We start from the raw sequence: 22,653 nt of genomic DNA, 5'->3' as shown, positions 1-22,653 counted from the left end.
GTCCGGGCATGCTGGGAGTTGTAGTTTTGCAACAGCTGGAGGCATCCCTGGTTGGGAAACACTGATCTATACTATATATGACTATATAGTCCAACTTGCTGGGAGTTGTAGTTTAATTTGGGGCTGTATCAGGGAATGCTGGGAGTTGTAGTTAGTAACTAACTGCAACTCTTGAATTTAATTTTTATTTTTATTTTTTTTAAAGCAATTAAAAAGTTACATCGAAACAAAAATGATCCTGTTAAAAACTACAGATCAAGGGGCAAAAAATGAAATAAAATAAAAAAAAGTTAAAAAGCTATAGGGCAAAATTTCCCCCACATATGTGTATCCTGTGATGTCACGCATATATAATTAAAAGGGTACTCCACTGGAAAAAAATGTCTTTTAAATCAGCTGGTGCCAGAAAGTTAGACAGATGTGTAAATTACTTCTATTAAAAAATCTTAATCCTTCCAGTACTTATCAGCAGCTGTATGCTCCACAGGAAGTTCTTTTTATTTTTATTTTTCTGCCTGACCACAAGTGCTCTCTGCTGACACCTCTGTCCACATCAGGAACTGTCCAGAGCAAAAGAGGTTTGCTATGGGAATTTGCTCCTGCTCTGGACAGTTCCTGATATGAACAAAAGTGTCAGCAGAGAGCACTGTGGTCAGGCAGAAAGGAAATTCAAAAAGAAAATAACTTCCTGTGTAGTATACAGCAGCTGATAAGTACTGGAAGGATTGTTTTTTTTTATTTTTTTATAGAAGTAATTTACCAATCTGTTTAACTTTCTGGCACCAGTTGATTAAAAAAAAAATAATAATAATAATTGAAAATATTTTCCAGTGGAGCACCCCTTTAATTATGCAAATGAGCATGGGCGGTAATTATTATTATTATTATTTTTTTTTTCAAAAAAGGGTGTCAACCCTAACTGTGGCAGTTACTACAGTATTATAGTGGCCCTGTGATATGAATAATGGCTAATATTATGGAGTACTGTAGCAGAGGTGATTGGTACTGTTCTGGGGGCACTGGGGCTGGTACTGTAATGTATATGCTCTTACTTGCCCTCTTGGTGGCACTGCACTCCTCCTCATGTGCAGATGTTGAGAGTTGTACTCCTCTGCAGGGTAGTAGTCTCTGTAGTGCACAGTGCTCCTTCCTATACCTGGCACTAGTTTTGGCATCCTCCTCTTCCCAGGCCGGACCCTTGATAAATTGCGCGGTTGCCCCGTATAATTTTCCGGAGAGCGGAGGGTCATTGATGAGAGTATGTGTTGGCTAATTCTTGTCGTGTTTATAAAACTCTCTACATAATAGGCGTATTGTGCCCGTAATCGCCCGTCCTCGAGCGTCGCTGTGATCCGGGGATGTTTTTCCGCATAATGGCCGTAGCGTACAATAAAACGGCAGGAGATCTGTCGCTGGGAACAGGCAACTTTTTCTACAGAGATTTCACAATAATAACCCAGCGGTTTTATTTTTTTCTCAATGAATTGTCTTTGCCCGGCTCAGCTAATTGTTATTGTGGAGGTGCACGGAAAAGCGCGCAATTAAAAGCGGAAAGCGTGTAATTACCGCGCAGCCTCCGCCGTACAGGGGAGGGGTCCGCAGCCCAGATGAGGAAATATTTAAACAGGAGATTGCTCCGTCCGTTCCCCCCGTAATGAAAAGCTTAGGTTAGTAGTATTTTAAATTAACCATATCGCCTCACGCTGGGGCAGTGTTCGCCGGGCCAATGAGCGCGCCCCGTCCCTCCGCTGAGCCGCTCAATAATTACTAAGCACAAGTATAACTGAAAGCTCTATTGCAATCATAATTTGCACGTAGATAGATGCGAGGGAAGTCCCGCCGAGTTAATTTGGAATTCCTGCTGCGCGGACGGAGAGCCGCGTTAACATGTTCCTCGCAGATCTGTTAAGGCCGCAGAACGTTTATTTATTCGCTTTACGGGCAAATGTATTTATGAAGGAGAACAAGTGCGAACCAGCGGAGACTAAGGGGGGGGGGGGGGGGATTGAGATGAGCAGCAATTGTGAGGGAGTAGTACAAATGAGCAGCGAATTAAAGGGGTGAAGTACAGATCAGGGGCGATTATAGGAGGGCAGTATAGATCAGGGGTGATTATAGGAGGGCAGTACAGATCAGGGGTGATTATAGGAGGGCAGTATAGATCAGGGGTGATTATAGGACGGCAGTATAGATCAGGGGCGATTATAGGAGGGCAGTATAGATCAGGGCAATTATAGGAGGGCAGTATATATCAGGGGCGATTATAGGAGGGCAGTACAGATCAGTGGTGATTATAGGAGGGCAGTATAGATCAGGGGCGATTATAGGAGGGCAGTATAGATCAGGGGTGATTATAGGAGGGCAGTACAGATCAGTGGTGATTATAGGAGGGCAGTATAGATCAGGGGGGATTATAGGAGGGCAGTATAGATCAGGGGGATTATGGGAGGGCAGTATAGATCAGGGGGGATTATGGGAGGGCAGTATAGATCAGAGCGATTATAGGAGGGCAGTATAGATCCGGGGTGATTATAGGAGGGCAGTATAGATCAGGGGCGATTATAGGAGGGCAGTACAGATCAGGGGCGATTATAGGAGGGCAGTATAGATCAGGGTGATTATAGGAGGGCAGTATATATCAGGGGCGATTATAGGAGGGCAGTATAGATCAGGGGCGATTATAGGAGGGCAGTACAGATCAGGGGTGATTATAGGAGGGCAGTATCGATCAGGGGCGATTATAGGAGGGCAGTATAGATCAGGGGCGATTATAGGAGGGCAGTATAGATCAGTGGTGATTATAGGAGGGCAGTATAGATCAGGGAGATTATAGGAGGGCAGTATATATCAGGGCGATTATAGGAGGGCAGTATAGATCAGGGGTGATTATAGGAGGGTAGTATAGATCAGGGGCGATTATAGGAGGGCAGTACAGATCAGGGGTGATTATAGGAGGGCAGTATAGATCAGGGGTGATTATAGGAGGGCAGTATAGATCAGGGGTGATTATAGGAGGGCAGTATAGATCAGGGGTGATTATAGAAGGGCAGTACAGATCAGTGGTGATTATAGGAGGGCAGTATAAATCAGGGGTGATTATAGGAGGGCAGTATAGATCAGGGGTGATTATAGGAGGGCAGTATAGATCAGGGGTGATTATAGGAGGGCAGTATAGATCAGGGGTGATTATAGGAGGGCAGTACAGATCAGTGGTGATTATAGGAGGGCAGTATAAATCAGGGGTGATTATAGGAGGGCAGTATAGATCAGGGGTGATTATAGGAGGGCAGTATAGATCAGGGGTGATTATAGGAGGGCAGTATAGATCAGGGGTGATTATAGGAGGGCAGTACAGATCAGGGGTGATTATAGGAGGGCAGTACAGATCAGGGGTGATTATAGGAGGGCAGTACAGATCAGGGGTGATTATAGGAGGGCAGTACAGATCAGGGGTGATTATAGTAGGGCAGTATAGATCAGGGGTGATTATAGGAGGGCAGTATAGATCAGGGGTGATTATAGGAGGGCAGTATAGATCAGGGGTGATTATAGAAGGGCAGTACAGATCAGTGGTGATTATAGGAGGGCAGTATAAATCAGGGGTGATTATAGGAGGGCAGTATAGATCAGGGGTGATTATAGGAGGGCAGTATAGATCAGGGGTGATTATAGGAGGGCAGTATAGATCAGGGGTGATTATAGGAGGGCAGTATAGATCAGGGGTGATTATAGGAGGGCAGTATAGATCAGGGGTGATTATAGGAGGGCAGTACAGATCAGGGGTAATTATAGGAGGGCAGTATAGATCAGGGGTGATTATAGGAGGGCAGTATAGATCAGGGGTGATTATAGGAGGGCAGTACAGATCAGGGGTGATTATAGGAGGGCAGTATAGATCAGGGGTGATTATAGGAGGGCAGTATAAATCAGTGGTGATTATAGGAGGGCAGTACAGATCAGGGGTGATTATAGGAGGGCAGTATAGATCAGGGGTGATTATAGGAGGGCAGTATAGATCAGGGATGATTATAGGAGAGCAGTATAGATCAGGGATGATTATAGGAGGGCAGTACAGATCAGTGGTGATTATAGGAGGGCAGTACAGATCAGTGGTGATTAGAGGAGGGCAGTATAGATCAGGGGCGATTATAGGAGGGCAGTACATGTCAGTGGTGATTATAGGAGGGCAGTATAGATCAGGGGTGATTATAGGAGGGTAGAATAGATCAGGGGTGATTATAGTAGGGCAGTATAGATCAGGGGTGATTATAGGAGGGCAGTATAGATCAGGGGTGATTATAGGAGGGCAGTATAGATCAGGGGTGATTATAGAAGGGCAGTACAGATCAGTGGTGATTATAGGAGGGCAGTATTGATCAGGGGGGTTATGGGAGGGCAGTATAGATCAGGGGTGATTATAGGAGGGCAGTACAGATCAGTGGTGATTATAGGAGGGCAGTATAAATCAGGGGTGATTATAGGAGGGCAGTATAGATCAGGGGTGATTATAGGAGGGCAGTATAGATCAGGGGTGATTATAGGAGGGCAGTATAGATCAGGGGTGATTATAGGAGGGCAGTACAGATCAGGGGTGATTATAGGAGGGCAGTACAGATCAGGGGTGATTATAGGAGGGCAGTACAGATCAGGGGTGATTATAGGAGGGCAGTACAGATCAGGGGTGATTATAGTAGGGCAGTATAGATCAGGGGTGATTATAGGAGGGCAGTATAGATCAGGGGTGATTATAGGAGGGCAGTATAGATCAGGGGTGATTATAGGAGGGCAGTACAGATCAGGGGTAATTATAGGAGGGCAGTATAGATCAGGGGTGATTATAGGAGGGCAGTATAGATCAGGGGTGATTATAGGAGGGCAGTACAGATCAGGGGTGATTATAGGAGGGCAGTATAGATCAGGGGTGATTATATGAGGGCAGTATAAATCAGTGGTGATTATAGGAGGGCAGTACAGATCAGGGGTGATTATAGGAGGGCAGTATAGATCAGGGGTGATTATAGGAGGGCAGTACAGATCAGTGGTGATTATAGGAGGGCAGTATAGATCAGGGGTGATTATAGGAGGGCAGTATAGATCAGGGGTGATTATAGGAGGGCAGTATAGATCAGGGGTGATTATAGGAGGGCAGTATAGATCAGGGATGATTATAGGAGAGCAGTATAGATCAGGGATGATTATAGGAGGGCAGTACAGATCAGTGGTGATTATAGGAGGGCAGTACAGATCAGTGGTGATTAGAGGAGGGCAGTATAGATCAGGGGCGATTATAGGAGGGCAGTACATGTCAGTGGTGATTATAGGAGGGCAGTATAGATCAGGGGTGATTATAGGAGGGTAGAATAGATCAGGGGCGATTATAGAAGGGCAGAACATGTCAGTGGTGATTATAGGAGGGCAGTATAGATCAGGGGTGATTATAGGAGGGCAGTACAGATCAGGGGGGTTATGGGAGGGCAGTATAGATCAGGGGGGATTATAGGAGGGCAGTATAGATCAGGGGGGATTATAGGAGGGCAGTATAGATCAGGGGGGATTATAGGAGGGCAGTACAGGTCAGGGGTGATTATAGGAGGGCAGTACAGATCAGGGGTGATTATAGGAGGGCAGTATAGATCAGGGGTGATTATAGGAGGGCAGTACAGATCAGAGGTGATTATAGGAGGGCAGTATAGATCAGGGGTTATTATAGGAGGGCAGTACAGATCAGTGGTGATTATAGGAGGGCAGTATAGATCAGGGGTGATTATAGGAGGGCAGTATAAATCAGTGGTGATTATAGGAGGGCAGTACAGATCAGGGGTGATTATAGGAGGGCAGTATAGATCAGTGGTGATTATAGGAGGGCAGTATAGATCAGTGGTGATTACAGGAGGGCAGTATAGATCAGTGGTGATTATAGGAGGGCAGTATAGATCAGGGGTGATTATAGGAGGGCAGTACAGATCAGTGGTGATTATAGGAGGGCAGTATAAATCAGTGGTGATTATAGGAGGGCAGTATAGATCAGGGGTGATTATAGGAGGGCAGTATAGATCAGGGGTTATTATAGGAGGGCAGTATAGATCAGGGGTTATTATAGGAGGGCAGTATAGATCAGGGGTGATTATAGGAGGGCAGTATAGATCAGGGGTGATTATAGGAGGGCAGTACAGATCAGTGGTGATTATAGGAGGGCAGTATAGATCAGGGGTGATTATAGGAGGGCAGTACAGATCAGTGGTGATTATAGGAGGGCAGTATAGATCAGGGGTGATTATAGGAGGGCAGTATAGATCAGGGGTGATTATAGGAGGGCAGTATAGATCAGGGGTGATTATAGGAGGGCAGTATAGATCAGGGGTGATTATAGGAGGGCAGTATAGATCAGGGGTGATTATAGGAAGGCAGTACAGATCAGGGGTGATTATAGGAGGGCAGTATAGATCAGGGGTGATTATAGGAGGGCAGTATAGATCAGGGGTGATTATAGGAGGGCAGTATAGATCAGGGATAATTATAGGAGAGCAGTATAGATCAGGGATGATTATAGGAGGGCAGTACAGATCAGTGGTGATTATAGGAGGGCAGTACAGATCAGTGGTGATTAGAGGAGGGCAGTACATGTCAGTGGTGATTATAGGAGGGCAGTATAGATCAGGGGCGATTATAGGAGGGCAGTACATGTCAGTGGTGATTATAGGAGGGCAGTATAGATCAGGGGCGATTATAGGAGGGCAGTACATGTCAGTGGTGATTATAGGAGGGCAGTTTAGATCAGGGGTGATTATAGGAGGGCAGTACAGATCAGGGGGGTTATCGGAGGGCAGTATAGATCAGGGGGGATTATAGGAGGGCAGTATAGATCAGGGGGGGATTATAGGAGGGCAGTATAGATCAGGGGGGATTATAGGAGGGCAGTACAGGTCAGGGGTGATTATAGGAGGGCAGTACAGATCAGGGGTGATTATAGGAGGGCAGTATAGATCAGGGGTGATTATAGGAGGGCAGTATAGATCAGGGGTGATTATAGGAGGGCAGTACAGATCAGTGGTGATTATAGGAGGGCAGTATAGATCAGGGGTGATTATAGGAGGGCAGTATAGATCAGGGGTGATTATAGGAGGACAGTATTGATCAGGGGGGTTATGGGAGGGCAGTATAGATCAGGGGGGATTATAGGAGGGCAGTATAGATCAGGGGGGATTATAGGAGGGCAGTATAGATCAGAGGGCATTATAGGAGGGCAGTATAGATCAGGGGTGATTATAGGAGGGCAGTATAGATCAGGGGTGATTATAGGAGGGCAGTATAGATCAGGGGTGATTATAGGAGGGCAGTATAGATCAGGGGTGATTATAGAAGGGCAGTACAGATCAGGGGTGATTATAGGAGGGCAGTAGAGATCAGGTGTTATTATAAGGGGGCAGTACAGATCAGTGGTTATTATAAGGGGGCAGTACAGATCAGGGGTGATTATAAGGGGGCAGTACAGATCTGAGAAGATTTAGGGGGTACATATCAGTATTTATTGTAAGGAGCCACTACTGATCAGTGGGTATTAAGGGCTGGAAATCCAGGTTAACTGCAATTACAATGGTAAGGTACAGATCAAGGCAATTAAGAAGGGGAGTACGTATTGGCTGTGATCTAGAGGGGGCGTACAGATCAATGGCAATTACATGGACCCTCCCTTGTGCACCGATGTCCAGTGTCCATAGGAAGAAGGAGTTTGCCTATAGATGGGGTACCACCTTGGGGTGTTTTGAGGGACAAAGTTTTTTACCCATCTGTAAACAGAACATTCTAGGCAACCCAAGTCCAATGGCAGATTGCTCCAGATCAGCTGTAACCTGGGATAAAAGTGGTCAAATTCCCTACAGCATCACCACAGGGGAAATGAAGAATTACACAATTTGAATTCCAAGTCTGTGTATGTATTATATGGATGTGCTGAGTCCTCCAGAGTAAGAGACGCTCTTATGTAGAAGGACTTTCCTTTCTTCTGATCGAAAAGGTTTTAGTTTTTTTTTTTTTTTTTGCAATATTTTGTTTTACTTAAAAGATATTTAACAGATTTAAATTCATGCAATAAGTCACTGGATAAATTCTGCTACAAAAAAAAATATATAACATTTTTTAAAATTGTAAAAAAAAAATTAAAATGAGTTAGTGAATAATTAGCAGAAAGCAAATCAGCAGCAGAGCAGATAGCGCCAACATAGCAGAAATCTGGGATCTGTCATTGGTTTTCGGAGAGATGGGTGAAGTATCCTTGAAGAGACTTGTTGACAGGCGTTTTCTAGATTAATTAGTCCTTGGCGCTAATGGCTCTCTTATAATTATGCTCTTTCCTGTGAATATGTGTCAGCTAAACCCCGGCTCTGCACAGATGACATCTTGTCCTTTTCTTTTTTTTCTTTAAGGGTTTAATCTGTGAGCATTTCGAACTAATGCATTAAGGTATTCCCAGCAGGTGGGGGGTGGGGGCTTTGATCGTTCTGTCTGACAAGGTAGAAAATGACTATTTAGCTTTTTGTTTGCTGATATCTTGCATTAGACACCAGGGGTGCAAGTCGCTTGCGGAGCTTGGAGGATTGCCAGCCTCCCCTATTAAAGAGTCACTCTTCATATTTCCGATAAAGGACGGCTATTATATGATGTTAGAAAGCCGTTCACATCAGCAGGATTGGTGGCGCTTCCAATTAGCCCCATGATACGGTCAATGAGGAAGACAAATGAATTGAGTGGTGGAAGAGGGACAATTGATGCCTTGTAATGTGGCCTAACACTGGATACGTGGCGCGGCAGATGTGCACCAAACACTTGGCCTTTTATACATGTGTGCAGGCGGTATATGCCGAGATATCATCTATCTGTTATTATGTACTCCTAATTTTGTAAATTATTTTGTAAATTTATTATTATTATTTATTTAATTTTTTGTTATTTTTTATTTATTTATTATTATTATTATTTTTGGTAATTTTTTGATGAACTTTTTTGTTTATTTTATTTATATAAATATTTTGTATTTTTATTTGTGCTTATGGTTGTGTCTTTTTTGTATGCAGGCTGTATACATCAAGATATCATCTATTTTTTATTATTTACACATAATTATGTACATTTTTGGTAATTTATTATTATTTCTATTATTATTATTATTTATTTATTTATTTTGGTAATTTTTTATCTAGCTTATTTTTTTTTTTTTTTTTTTATATATTTATATTTTATATTTTTATTTGAGTTTATGGTTCTTTCTTCTTTTGTGTGCAGTCTGTATATACCAAGATATCATCTATCTTTTATTGTTTAGACATAATGATGTAAATTTTTGGGTAATTTATTATTATTATTTATGCATTTTTTATATTATCTTATTTTACTTATTTTTTTTATTATTATTATTATTATAATTTTTGGTAATGATTTTTTATTTAATATTTTTCTTTATTTTTTTTATATTAATATTTTTATTTGTGCTTATGGTTGTGTCTTTTTTGAAAGCAGGCTGTATACACCAAGATATCATCAATCTTTTATTATTTACTCATAATTATGCACATTTTTTTATATTATTATTGATATTATTTATTATTAACTTTTTTTTATTTTTGGTAATTATTTTTTATCTAGCTTTTTTTATATATATATTTATATTTTTATTTATGGTTCTGTCTTTTTTGTGTGTATTTATATTTTTAAATATCTTATTTTAATATACGGTATATATATTATTAATTTTTTAAATATATGTTAAGTTTTGATTAAATATTGCATCAATTTTTGTTATTTGTTATAGTTTTTTTATAGTTATTTTTCCACACATAAGTTGTTTTCTTTTTGTTTTTTGTTTGTTTGTTTTTTAATAATTTTTAGTGATGTTTATTTGAATATTTTTATATATTATTGTCTTTTATTAGTTATATTCTTAGTTCTTTAATATTAAATAAACATTGAATATGTATTTAATTTTGAGATACAACTGCTTTGTTTGTTTCTTTGTTTTTTCTTTTTTAATTTGTATTGATTGTTATCATCTAGATTGCTTTAGAAGTTTATGCTGACTATATATTCACCATCGCTATATTATTGCCATCATTTTTTATTTATATTATTCAATACATTATTATTATTAATATCTTGTAGGTATAGTTTTGTTTTCTAATTTTTTATTTTTTATTTTAATGGTCTTTGCTAATAAATATATTAAATTATAGCTTTTTTTTCTGTTAATGACCTTTTTCTTACAACTAGCAATAATAGCAAAATATAATTTTGGGCAAAATGACTTTTTTTTTTTATTTTTTTTATTTTTTTTTAGTTTAGATCTTAGGTAATAACATTATGTTTTAGGTAGGCTAAAAACTGAATTTTTGGTGAAGGAAACCAAGCTTTAAGAAGCCCAGAGAGGACATTGAGTCTTGCACTGCAGCGATGCATTCTAAAAGACCACTGCTTCCAAACCAGGGTGCCTCCAGCTGTTGCAAAACTACAACTCCCAGCATGCCGGGACAGCCTTCCAAACCAGGGTCCCTCCAGCTGTTGCAAACCTACAACTCCCAACATGCCTGGACAGCCAAAGGCCAGCGCAGCCGGTATTTTGGCCACCCTGACGATATTTTTATGTTAAAAATACCGGCAATGCAATGGCCGGTATTTATCCAACCAGTCCTACAACTCCCGTAATGTTGCACCATATACTATACCAGTGTTTTCCAACCAGGGCCCCTCCAGCTGTTGCAAAACTACAACTCCCAGAATGCCCGGACAGCCAATGGCTGTCCGGGCATACTGGGAGTTGTAGTTTTGCAATAGCTGGAGGCACCCTGATTGGGAAACACTGCAATAGACAAATATATGTTGCCCAACAGTTGCAGTTACACAAGATTTCCATTGATAGCTCTATGAAATGATACACGGGAAGGGGGGGGGGGGGGGTTAAATTAATAATAATACACCTGTATAAAAAAAAACAAAAGTAGAACAATGATAAATTGAGACATAAATGCCCCCATGGTGAGATCACCACCCAGCAAAACCTTCCCATAAACCCCCCTGGTATTGAGTATCTTTGTTCTTCAGACGTTGCGGCTTCCTCCAAGAACCTGAGATGAGGTAAAGTTTCCTCACCTGCCCTTAGGGTTATTGTATTTCATGAAACACTTTCAGCTTTCTGCACCAGAGCAAGTACAGTAGTGGCATTGTGTTCAGACAGTGCAGGGTATTCCGTGCTCCATAGAACAAAACATGGAGAAAAATTAAAATATTTGTATCTATTATGTTAAATCTTTGAAGGGCAAAAAATGACAATAAGGCCACATTATTGGGTTTTTAGACCTTAAGGGTACGTTCACACGTGCGCAGATTTGATGCGCAGGATTTTCTGCTGAATTTGAATTTTTTCATATGAATTTGCTCCGGAAAGTTAAACAGATTTGTAAATTATTTCTATTATAAAAATCGTAATCCTTCCAGTACTTATCACCTGCTGAAGTTGAGTTGTTCTTTTCTGTCTGACCACAGTTCTCTCTGCTGACACCTCTGTCTGTCTCAGGAACTGTCCAGAGTAGAAGCAAATTCTCATAGCAAACCTCTCCTGCTCTGGACAGTTCCTGACATGGACAGACGTGTCAGCAGAGAGCACTGTGGTCAGACAGAAAAGAACAACTCAACTTCAGGAGATGATAAGTACTGGTAGGATTAAGATTTTTTTAATTGAAGTAATTTACAAATCTGTTTAACATTCTGGAGCCAGTTGTTTTGGGGAAAAAATTGTCTTCACCGGAGTACCCCTTTAACACTAAATAGTTTCAGGTTAAAAAGAGTCCATCAGGTTCAACCTGTAATCCTACTGTGTTGATCCAGAAGAAGGCAAAAGAACAATCTGGATCACAGTAGGGATTTAGGTCTAACTTGTTGGATACTTTTCAACATGAAGTTATGTAACTATTTGGTGTTAACTGGATGGACTCTTGTCTTTTTTGAACCTTCTGAACTATGTAACATTGTGGCGAATACACACAGTGGTGTTCATAGAGGAGAGAGGGGTTTCATAACATTGAAAAGATCAGACTGGCTCCCTATTGCCAAAGATAGAATAACCTCCGCAACAAGAGTTGAGCGAAAGTGCTCAGTTCTGGACGAACTTGGGTTCGCTGCAAACTGTCATTTAAAGGGTTAAGTCGCGCTGCTGCATAGCGCAACTTAACTCTTTTGTCACAGTAAGCCAGCGAATCCGTTGGTATACTATAACATCTTGCTGGACCGAGCACTATGTGCTGGCCCAGCAAGGAAGCAGTTAATTAGCACTGCCAAGCAGTGCTAATTAACTCCTTGGAGGGGAGTTGGGAGTGTATACATTATACAGCCTTCTATATGGCTGTATAATGTATAAAGTGAGGAGAGTGATCCTTACCATCTTGTCACTGTTTCGGGTCTCTTCTTATGTAGCCACGCCTTTAGCGAAGACGTCACGAGGGGGGCAGAGCTGTACAAGAAGAGGCCTGGACCAGCAACGAGATGGTAAGGATCATTCTCTTCACTGTATACCTTATACAGCCATATAGATGGCTGTATAATGTATACAACCCTCTCCCCCAAGGAGTTAACTAGCGCTGCTCAGCAGTGGTAATTAACTCCTACCTTGCTGGGCTATACTGAGCTGTACTAGCGGCTGAGCGTTGCCTGAGCCAAACCTGGCAATGTTTGAACCTTTTGGCACCTCAATAGCTCCCATTATGGCATATGGGCCTGTGCAGATCCTACATTACTTATGAGTCAAGTGTAAAAGAACATGCACAAGCAACTATTACCAGTAGAGCTCGAGAGCCTTGGAAACCACAGCATTAGGGCCCTGTACACATGAATATATCAGGACTGCATTACATCTCTGTTGTAATGGCCTCCATCTTGTCTTCTTCTATATTAGGTGTAATCATAAAATAATATTTTTTAGCCATATAGGAGCGGAATGCGAGGGCAGCGAAGAACTGTGATCTGTCCCTGAAATGAACTGTATATAAGGGGAAGCATGTATCCGTCACACTGAGTGTATACATTGTATCAATGCGCCCTTTGTTGGAGTGTGATTGCAATGGATATTTGTTTTTAAAAGAGGCTTCAGACCTTTATGTGAACTGTGAATGTTTTACAGCAAACAGAGATAACAGCCGCTCTCTTTTCTCCCTGACAGCGAGTCCGCATGCAACGCCATCAACTTTACATTTCCCGACGTCGCCCATTATCCAGCAACCTGGGCCGTACTTCTCTCACCCAGCAATCCGCTATCACCCGCAGGAGACTCTGAAAGAGTTTGTCCAACTTGTCTGCCCAGAAGCCGGTCAGCAGGCTGGACAGGTGGGGTTCCTAAACGTAAGGACTGCTTTTTATACTACAGAAGTGTCTGCCCACTAACCCTGAAATGTTTCTTTTGCCAACAATGTACTTATACTGCAGAGCAGCACTCAATATTCTGCTGGTGGGGTCACTGTGTACATACATTACATTACTTATCCTGTACTGATCCTGAGTTATATCCTGTATTATACTCCAGAGCTGCACTCACTATTCTGCTGGTGAGGTCACTGTGTACATACATTACATTACTTATCCTGTACTGATCCTGAGTTATATCCTGTATTATACTCCAGAGCTGTACTCACTATTCTGCTGGTGAGGTCACTGTGTACATACATTACATTACTTATCCTGTACTGATCCTGAGTTATATCCTGTATTATACCCCAGAGCTGTACTCACTATTCTGCTGGTGGGGGTCACTGTGTACATACATTACATTACTTATCCTGTACTGATCCTGAGTTATATCCTGTATTATACCCCAGAGCTGCACTCACTATTCTGCTGGTGAGGTCACTGTGTACATACATTACATTACTTATCCTGTACTGATCCTGAGTTATATCCTGTATTATACCCCAGAGCTGTACTCACTATTCTGCTGGTGAGATCACTGTGTACATACATTACATTACTTATCCTGTACTGATCCTGAGTTATATCCTGTATTATACTCCAGAGCTGCACTCACTATTCTGCTGGTGAGATCACTGTGTACATACATTACATTACTTATCCTGTACTGATCCTGAGTTATATCCTGTATTATACTCCACAGCTGTACTCACTATTCTGCTGGTGAGGTCACTGTGTACATATATTACATTACTTATCCTGTACTGATCCTGAGTTATATCCTGTATTATACTCCAGAGCTGCACTCACTATTCTGCTGGTGAGATCACTGTGTACATACATTACATTACTTATCCTGTACTGATCCTGAGTTATATCCTGTATTATACTCCAGAGCTGTACTCTCTATTCTGCTGGTGAGGTCACTGTGTACATACATTACATTACTTATCCTGTACTGATCCTGAGTTATATCCTGTATTATACTCCAGAGCTGCACTCACTATTCTGCTGGTGAGATCACTGTGTACATGCATTACATTACTTATCCTGTACTGATCCTGAGTTATATCCTGTATTATACTCCAGAGCTGTACTCACTATTCTGCTGGTGAGGTCACTGTGTACATACATTACATTACTGAAGACCACTGTCCTAGAAGCTCAGCTGTTATTATTAATACAATGATGATGTATTCCAAGTCCACCCATGAAGAATTGTGAATTCAGCTCTGGAGTTCTGAAGGGAAAGATCATACTGAGATATTAAAATGTGAACCTACGCTTTAGTATGACATTTATATCATTTCCAGTTACTTCGTGACCTGAGCATTCTGGGTAAAAATCTCAGGTTTTTAGTGTACTTTTTAACGTTTTCGGTGTTTTATCGCAGCTCACGAGCGATGCCATTAATCCCCTTTTAAATCTATTTTGCAGAGCTGATAGTTTACAGTCACCCTAAATGAAATGATTGCAGATAGCAATTACATGGGGGGGGGAGGGGATAAATTAGGAAAAGGAAGAAATAAAGCTACAAAATGAAATGGCTCCTGCTAAATGATCTTTAACAACTTGTGGGAAGACAGATGTTCCAGGTCTGGATGTTATTTATACGTGTATATCAAGTACTTGAGTTCTAGTTGACCAGTACTTGAACCCTGCATACCACACGTCCAGTTCCTTACACTACGTTTTTATCTGTCTGCGGATCTATGAATGCAGGAAAAAAGAAAAAAAAAAAAGAACCGTGCAAGAAAGTATCTGAGACATAGTAACTTTTGCAAAGCCGGTGGCTTATTTGGATGAATTGTATCAACTGTGACGGTTATTGGGAATGTTGGGGTAAATAACATGATACAATCCTAAATACAATGATACAATCGTAAATAAAGTGATACAGTTATAAAGGGATACAATTGTAAATAGAATATAAAGTTATAAATAAAAGTATAGAATTGTAAATAAAGTGATAGAATCGTAAATACAATTATACAATGATACAAGGGTAAGTACAATGATACAATCGTAAATAAAGTGATACAGTTATTTAGGGATACAATTGTAAATAGAATATAAAGTTATAAATAAAAGTATAGAATTGTAAATAAAGTGATATAGTTATAAAGGGATACAATTGTAAATAAAATAATAGTTATAAATAAAATTATACAATTGTTAATAAAGTAATAACGAAGGTGTGGCGATGTCCAGCTCACTTCCCAAGCCCGTTGCGCCCGGACTGGCGTGGGCAACGCCCGAATATGCAAGTTCAAATACAAAGGGATGTCCAGCGCAGATAGATGCAGAACGATGCTCTTTATTGCGTTAAAACTTCAGTACATGTAAGACATGGGTGCACGTGATGCGTTTCGGCCCAGGGCCGAAACGCGTCATGTGCACCCATGTCTTACATGTACTGAAGTTTTAACGCAATAAAGAGCATCGTTCTGCATCTATCTGCGCTGGACATCCCTTTGTATTTAAATTAATAGTTATAAATAAAATGATACAATTGTAAATAAAATTATACAGTTATAAAGGGATACAATTGTAAATAGAATAATAAAGTTATAAATAAAATGATACAATTGTAAATAAAGTGATACAGTTATAAAGGGATACAATTGTAAATAGAATAATAAAGTTATAAATAAAATTATACAATTGTAAATAAAATGATACAGTTATAAAGGGATACAATTGTAAATAGAATAATAAAGTTATAAATAAAATTATAGAATTGTAAATAAAATGATACAGTTATAAAGGGATACGATTGTAAATAGAATAATAAAGTTATAAATAAAATGATACAATTGTAAATAAAGTGATAGAATTGTAAATACAATTATACAATGATACGAGGGTAAATACAATGATACAATCGTTAATAAAATGTTATAATCGTAAATACAATGATACAATAGTAAAGTGATATAATAGGAAGGCACTTGTAAAAAAATAGTCTACCCTAGTGATGATGGGAGTTGTAGTTTTGGAACAGTTGTTGGGACACCCCTGCATTACAGGGTTATCCCATAGAAAGAAGAGACTTACCTGCCAATGTGAATTCTAAAAAATTATTTCCTTTTTTTTTTCTTTTTTTTTTTTTTGTAGAAAATATCAGAAAGATTTGTACAAAATGTATCACTTCTTTACAGTGAGCAATCACAATTTAAGCCAGTGTTTCCCAACCAGTGTGCCCCCAGCTGTTGCAAAACTACATCTCCCATTATACACTCCTTTAATCTTGAGTGCATGCCTTAAAGGGGTACCCCAGTGAATTATTTTTTTTAATCAACTGGTGTCAAAAAGTTAAACAGATTTGTAAATTACTTCTATTTAAAAGTCTTAACCCTTTCAGTACTTATCAGCTGCTGTATGCTCCACAGGAAGTTCTATTCTTTTTCAATTTCTTTTCTGTCAGACCACAGTGCTCTCTGCTGACATCTCTATCTGTCTCAGGAACTGTCCAGAACAGAAGCAAATCCTCATAGCAAACCTCTCCTGTTCTTGGCAGTTCCTGAGACAGACAGAGGTGTCAGCAGAGAGCACTGTGGTCAGACAGAAAATAAATTTAGAAAGAATAGAACTTCCTGTGGAGCTTACAGCAGCTGATATGTACTGGAAGGATTCAGATTTTTTTTATAGAAGTTATTTACAATTCTGTTTAACTTTCTGGCACCAGTTGATTTAAAAAAAAAGTTTTTCACCGGAGTACCCCTTTAAATCAGTGTTTCCTAACAAGTGTGCCTCCAACTGGAACAAAACTACAACTCCCAGCATGCCCGGACGGCCTTGTCCAGGCATGCTGGGAGTAGCAGTTTTGCACCAGCTGGAGGCACACTGGTTGGGAAACACTGATTCAAGCATTCACTTGAAAACTAGGTGAGGCGTTGCGATCCTTATGGGGGGCGGTCCTAAATATCCAGTCCCCCCTCCATAGACACTTCAGAATTATCTATTTTTTACATAGACAAGAGGGCAAGAAAATGAAGCAGCTTTGCAAATAATCTAAACCAAAAGAAAAAACTATCGTTTTGTGCATACAGCTCCTATGGGTTTCCATGGTTACAGACTACGAACAAATCATGTGTTGTCAGATCATGAGGTCACGTATTACTCCACTCCCTTTGCCTTCTATTCTGTCCGTAGGTTCTCTAGAACAGTGGGTTACGGTAGTAAAGTTGTCCATGCACCTTCACCAGCTGTCAAATCGTTCTGCTACTTTATAATGCCCCCTATTCTTTCCTATATATGCACACCCAACTTGGCCGAGTGTGCATGTGTACGGAGGAATCAGGAGAAATGAATGAGCCGTCAGGTATTAAAGGGGTACTCCGGGGGAAAACCTTTTTTTTTTAAAATCAACTGGTGCCAGAAAGTTAAACAGATTTGTAAATTACTTCTATTAAAAAATCCTAATCCTTCCAGTACTTATTAGCTGCTGAATACTACAGAGGAAATTATTTTCTTTTTGGAACACAGTGCTCTCTGCTGACATCTCTGTCCATTTTAGGAACTGTCCAGAACAGCATATGTTTGCTATGGGGATTTTCTCCTACTCTGTACAGTTCTTAAAATGGACAGAGATGTCAGCAGAGAGCTCTGTGTTCCAAAAATAAAAGAATTTCCTCTGTAGTATTCAGCAGCTAATAAGTACTGGAAGGATTAAGATTTTTCAATAGAAGTAATTTACAAATCTGTTTAACTTTCTGGCACCAGTTGATTAAAAAGAAAAAAGTTTTCCACCGGAGTACCCCTTTATAGGAGCATGGACAAAAGTTGACCAAAAGTCTGGCTGGGAATTCAACGGGGATTCAATGCTGCCAGTGGTGTCTGGCTGTGACTTTCTCGTCTCTACACATTGAAAACATGTGCATGCTCAGCCAAGCCGAGTGTGCATATGTGTAGAGGAAACAAAGTATAGGGACATGTAGTATGTAGAAAGAGGAGGCAGAAGTTGTGGAGGAACACATGACCGCACGACTAGACTACGCCGGTAATGTTTGTAGCCGGTAACCATGGAAACACATAGCTCTGCATTGGAGCTGCGTACAGTAAGTAGATGCCTAATCAAGACCATTTGCAAAGTTGCAATAAGGAAATGATTGGTTGCAAAAGTCTCATATGAAGTGTAGATCACTGTTCCCCAACCTGTGGCTCTCCAGCTGTTGCAAAAGCTACAACTCCCAGCATGCCCTGACAGCCGAAGGCTGTCAGGGCATGCTGGAAGTTGTAGTTTTTGCAACAGCTGGAGAGCCACAGGTTGAGGAACACTGCCAGTATATGAAATCGTTATAAATATTTCCGTTATTTCGGAAAGCTCAGCCGCGCTTAACAGACGATTCGTTTTTGCGAGTCGCGAGGGCGACACATAACAGCCACCATTATGGGATGTTATAAAGACCTCACTAAAGGATTTTATTGTCCCTTAAAAATAAATAAAAAATAAAAAACCCCACAGTAGTCCAGTTTTTATCATCTCGCCGGTTGCCGTCTCGTTTCGCCCCCTTCGGAGCCCGTGCGCGCGCTGGCATGTGGGATGAGACGCCTGCACGGCGGATCAATTTGTTGACTGTTGTCAAAACCGATATCGTCAGACAGCGCGGAACGCTCGGCCTCCTAAATTCTATTGCTCCATAAATTAGACTTACTGCTCGGCCTCATAAAATGTTAAATATATACGGTTACGCCGGCGCACAGCTGAGACGAACCCCGGCGCGGAGATGGAAGTTTAGTTTATTTCATCTTTTTAGTTGTTTTATTTCTCAGGCTAAGTGATTCTAAGCGAAGGGATCAGATTTATGATTTAAAGGAGAAAAAAAAACACGAAGAAATACATCGGCCTTGGGATATATACGATACATTGTAACAAACGCTTGCGCAGGACCCTGACTAGTCCGTGCGCTGACGTCAGTGCGATCACTCTGCTGCGGAATTACCTCCCCAGACAGGAAGCTCCCGTCATATATAACGTAGAATTGATGAGAAATTGGAAACTGCGCAATTCTAATTCCAATAATCCAGAAAATCTGATAATCCAGCAGAGACCTGAAATATATTGCAAACATTAGTGTTTCTCATTCTTTCATACAAGTGCACACTCTACTTGGCTGAGCGTGCATATGTATGGAGGAAGCAGGAGAAATTATTGTCATATGTCTGCACATTCAAATTAGCCGAGCGTGCACATGTATTGAGGAAGCAGGGTAAATATAAGTCATACGTATGCAAACTCAACTTGGCCGAGTGTGCATATGTCTGGAGGAAGCAGGAGACATGAATATTCTGCCTATGCACACTCGACTTAACCAAGTGTGCACATGTATGGAGGAAGCAGGATAAATAAAAGTCATATGTATGCAAACTCAACATGGCCGAGTGGGCATATGTATGGAGGAAGCAGGAGAAATGAATGTCATGCCTATGCACGCTCAACTTGGCCGAGTGTGCACATGTATGGAGGAAGCAGGAGAAATGATTGTCATATGTATGCACATTCAAATTAGCCGAGCATGCACATGTATGGAGGAAGCAGGGTAAATATAAGTCATACGTATGCAAACTCAACTTAGCCGAGTGGGCATATGTATGGAGGAAGCAGGATAAATCAAATTCATACATATGCCAACTCAACTTGGCCGAGTGTGCATATGTATGGAGGAAGCAGGAGAAATGAATGTCATACGTATGGAAACTCAACTTGGCTGAGTGTGCACATGTATGGAGGAAGCAGGAGAAATGAATGTCATGCCTATGCACACTCAACTTGGCCGAGCGTACATATGCACGGAGAAGCAGGAGAAATGAAAGTCATACTTATGCATGAACTTGGCTGAGCATGTATATGTATAAAGGAAGCAGAGGAAATGAATGAGCCGTTGAAGGTGTATGGGCAACCTGTGAAATCAAAGTTGAGCATAAACACCAGGACCGTCAACGGGGTCAGCCTACTATCTAATGTGAAAGGGGGGCCTCCAAATTTTGGGAAGGATCAAGCATCATTAATTCTCTTGTTCTGAAATATAAACTGCTGCCAGACGTGTGTGGCTGTGGCTTTCTCTTCCCTATGCATTGACAACATGTGCATGCTCAGCCAAGCTGAGTGTGCATGTGTATAGAGCAATTGGGAGAAATAGACAAGGTATAGGGAAAACGTCAGTAGGTTTTCACAGGACTGATTAAAGCAGTGTTTCCCAACCAGTGTGCCCCCAGCTGTTGCAAAACTACAACTCCCAGCATGCCCAGACAGCCTTTGGCTGTCTGGGCATGCTGGGAGTTGTAGTTTTGTAACAGCTGGGGGGCACCCTGGTTGGGAAACACAGAAATAGAGTGAATACTGTTGCAACCAGATATGTTTTATTTTTCCACGACGTATAAAATAAAATGAAACAATTCTTCAGTTTTGTGTATACATGGTCAATGCGGAGCTATGTGTTTCCATGGTTACAGACTACAAACAAACCCTGTGTAGTCTGATCCTGCCTATTCTACTACCGTCCAGAGTTCAGAGGGAATAAGACTGCAGGATCAGACAAACACATCCAGTGTAAAGCATGAGGGATGGGACGTTGATTTACTTTATTTTTTATTTTTGATCAATTTGTCTCTGACTAAAGTGTTTTTGTTATTCCACAGCCCAATGGTAGCAGCCAAGGCAAGGTGCACAATCCATTCCTTCCTACTCCCATGTTGCCACCACCTCCTCCGCCACCAATGGCCAGGCCTGTGCCCCTGCCAGTGTCAGACACAAAGCCTCCGACCACGTCTACAGAAGGAGGAGCCACATCTCCCACTTCTCCGAGTAAGTAACAGGGGTCATTATGGGAGGGGGGGGGGGGGGGGGGGTCAGCCATATTGGAGACACAGACTCACCTGAGGTCAGCCATATTGGAGACACAGATTCACCTGAGGTCAGCCATATTGGAGACACAGACTCACCTGAGGTCAGCCATATTGGAGACACAGACTTACCTGAGGACAGCCATATTGGAGACACAGACTCACCAGGGGTCAGCCATATTGGAGACACAGATTCACCTTAGGTCAGCCATATTGGAGACACAGACTTACCAGGGGTCAGCCATATTGGAGATACAGACTCACCAGGGGTCAGCCATATTGGAAATACAGACTCACCTGAGGTCAGCCATATTGGAGACACAGACTTACCAGGGGTCAGCCATATTGGAGATACAGACTCACCTGAGGTCAGCCATATTGGAGACACAGACTTACCAGGGGTCAGCCATATTGGAGATACAGACTCACCTGAGGTCAGCCATATTGGAGACACAGACTTTCCAGGGGTCAGCCATATTGGAGACACAGACTCATCTGAAGTCAGCCATATTGGAGACAAATACTTACCTTAGGTCAGCCATATTGGAGACAGCAATCTTGGAGACACACACTTTCTGAGGTCAGCCATATTGAAGATGCACACTTCCCAGGGATCAGTCATATTGGAGACACATACTTACCAGAGTTCAGTTATATTGTAGACAAACCCTAACATGGGGTCAGCCATATTGAAGACACACACTTCCCTGGGGTCAGCCATATTGGAGACATGGGGTCAGCCATATTGGAGACACACATTTCCCTGGGGTCAGCCATATTGGAGACACACGCTTCCCTGGGGTCAGCCATATTGGAGACACACATTTCCCTGGGGTCAGCCATATTGGAGACACATATTTCCCTGGGGTCAGCCATATTGGAGACACACATTTCCCTGGGGTCAGCCATATTGGAGACACATATTTCCCTGGGGTCAGCCATATTGGAGACACACACTTCCCTGGGGTCAGCCATATTGGAGACACACATTTCCCTGGGGTCAGCCATATTGGAGACACAGACTTCCTTCTTGTATTGTCTGTATAGATATGGCAGCAGGGAGTGTGTCCCTTGTGGCATCCTCAATGAATGGCACTTAATGGACAGATAAGTGTCCATGTCATAGTCGGCCATCCGTCCATAGATTCCTGTTGCTGAGTCCGCCTTATATTGACAATGTGACTGCAGACACTTTATTATTAATAATAATAGTAATTATTATTATCACAGTCTATTACTTGTCACAGTGCACACACCAGAGCTGACTAGTGATTCTCTGTTATATTTGTTTGCTTTATATGTCATGCACACAGACGTACGCTGTCCGCCATATTCATTTCCTCATACAGTCTGACAAGTTTATGGGTT

General features: G+C 41.3%; 1 protein-coding gene across 16 annotated transcripts in view; it reads left to right on the top strand.

Annotated features, from left to right (window-relative positions):
* NFIA (nuclear factor I A) overlaps positions 1-22,653 on the top strand; it is a 581,540-nt gene that overhangs the window by 500,528 nt on the left and 58,359 nt on the right. For all 16 annotated transcript variants that reach the window (XM_056532915.1, XM_056532924.1, XM_056532922.1 and 13 more), the window contains 2 exons: positions 13,199-13,377; positions 21,082-21,247. In XM_056532915.1, coding sequence (XP_056388890.1) covers positions 13,199-13,377; positions 21,082-21,247 — 345 coding nt within the window. The remainder of the gene's footprint in view (positions 1-13,198; positions 13,378-21,081; positions 21,248-22,653) is intronic.

The sequence above is a fragment of the Hyla sarda genome, chromosome 7 (assembly GCF_029499605.1).
Source record: "Hyla sarda isolate aHylSar1 chromosome 7, aHylSar1.hap1, whole genome shotgun sequence".
NCBI classification, from domain to species: domain Eukaryota; kingdom Metazoa; phylum Chordata; class Amphibia; order Anura; family Hylidae; genus Hyla; species Hyla sarda.
This window is presented reverse-complemented; position numbering and strand designations above follow the sequence as displayed.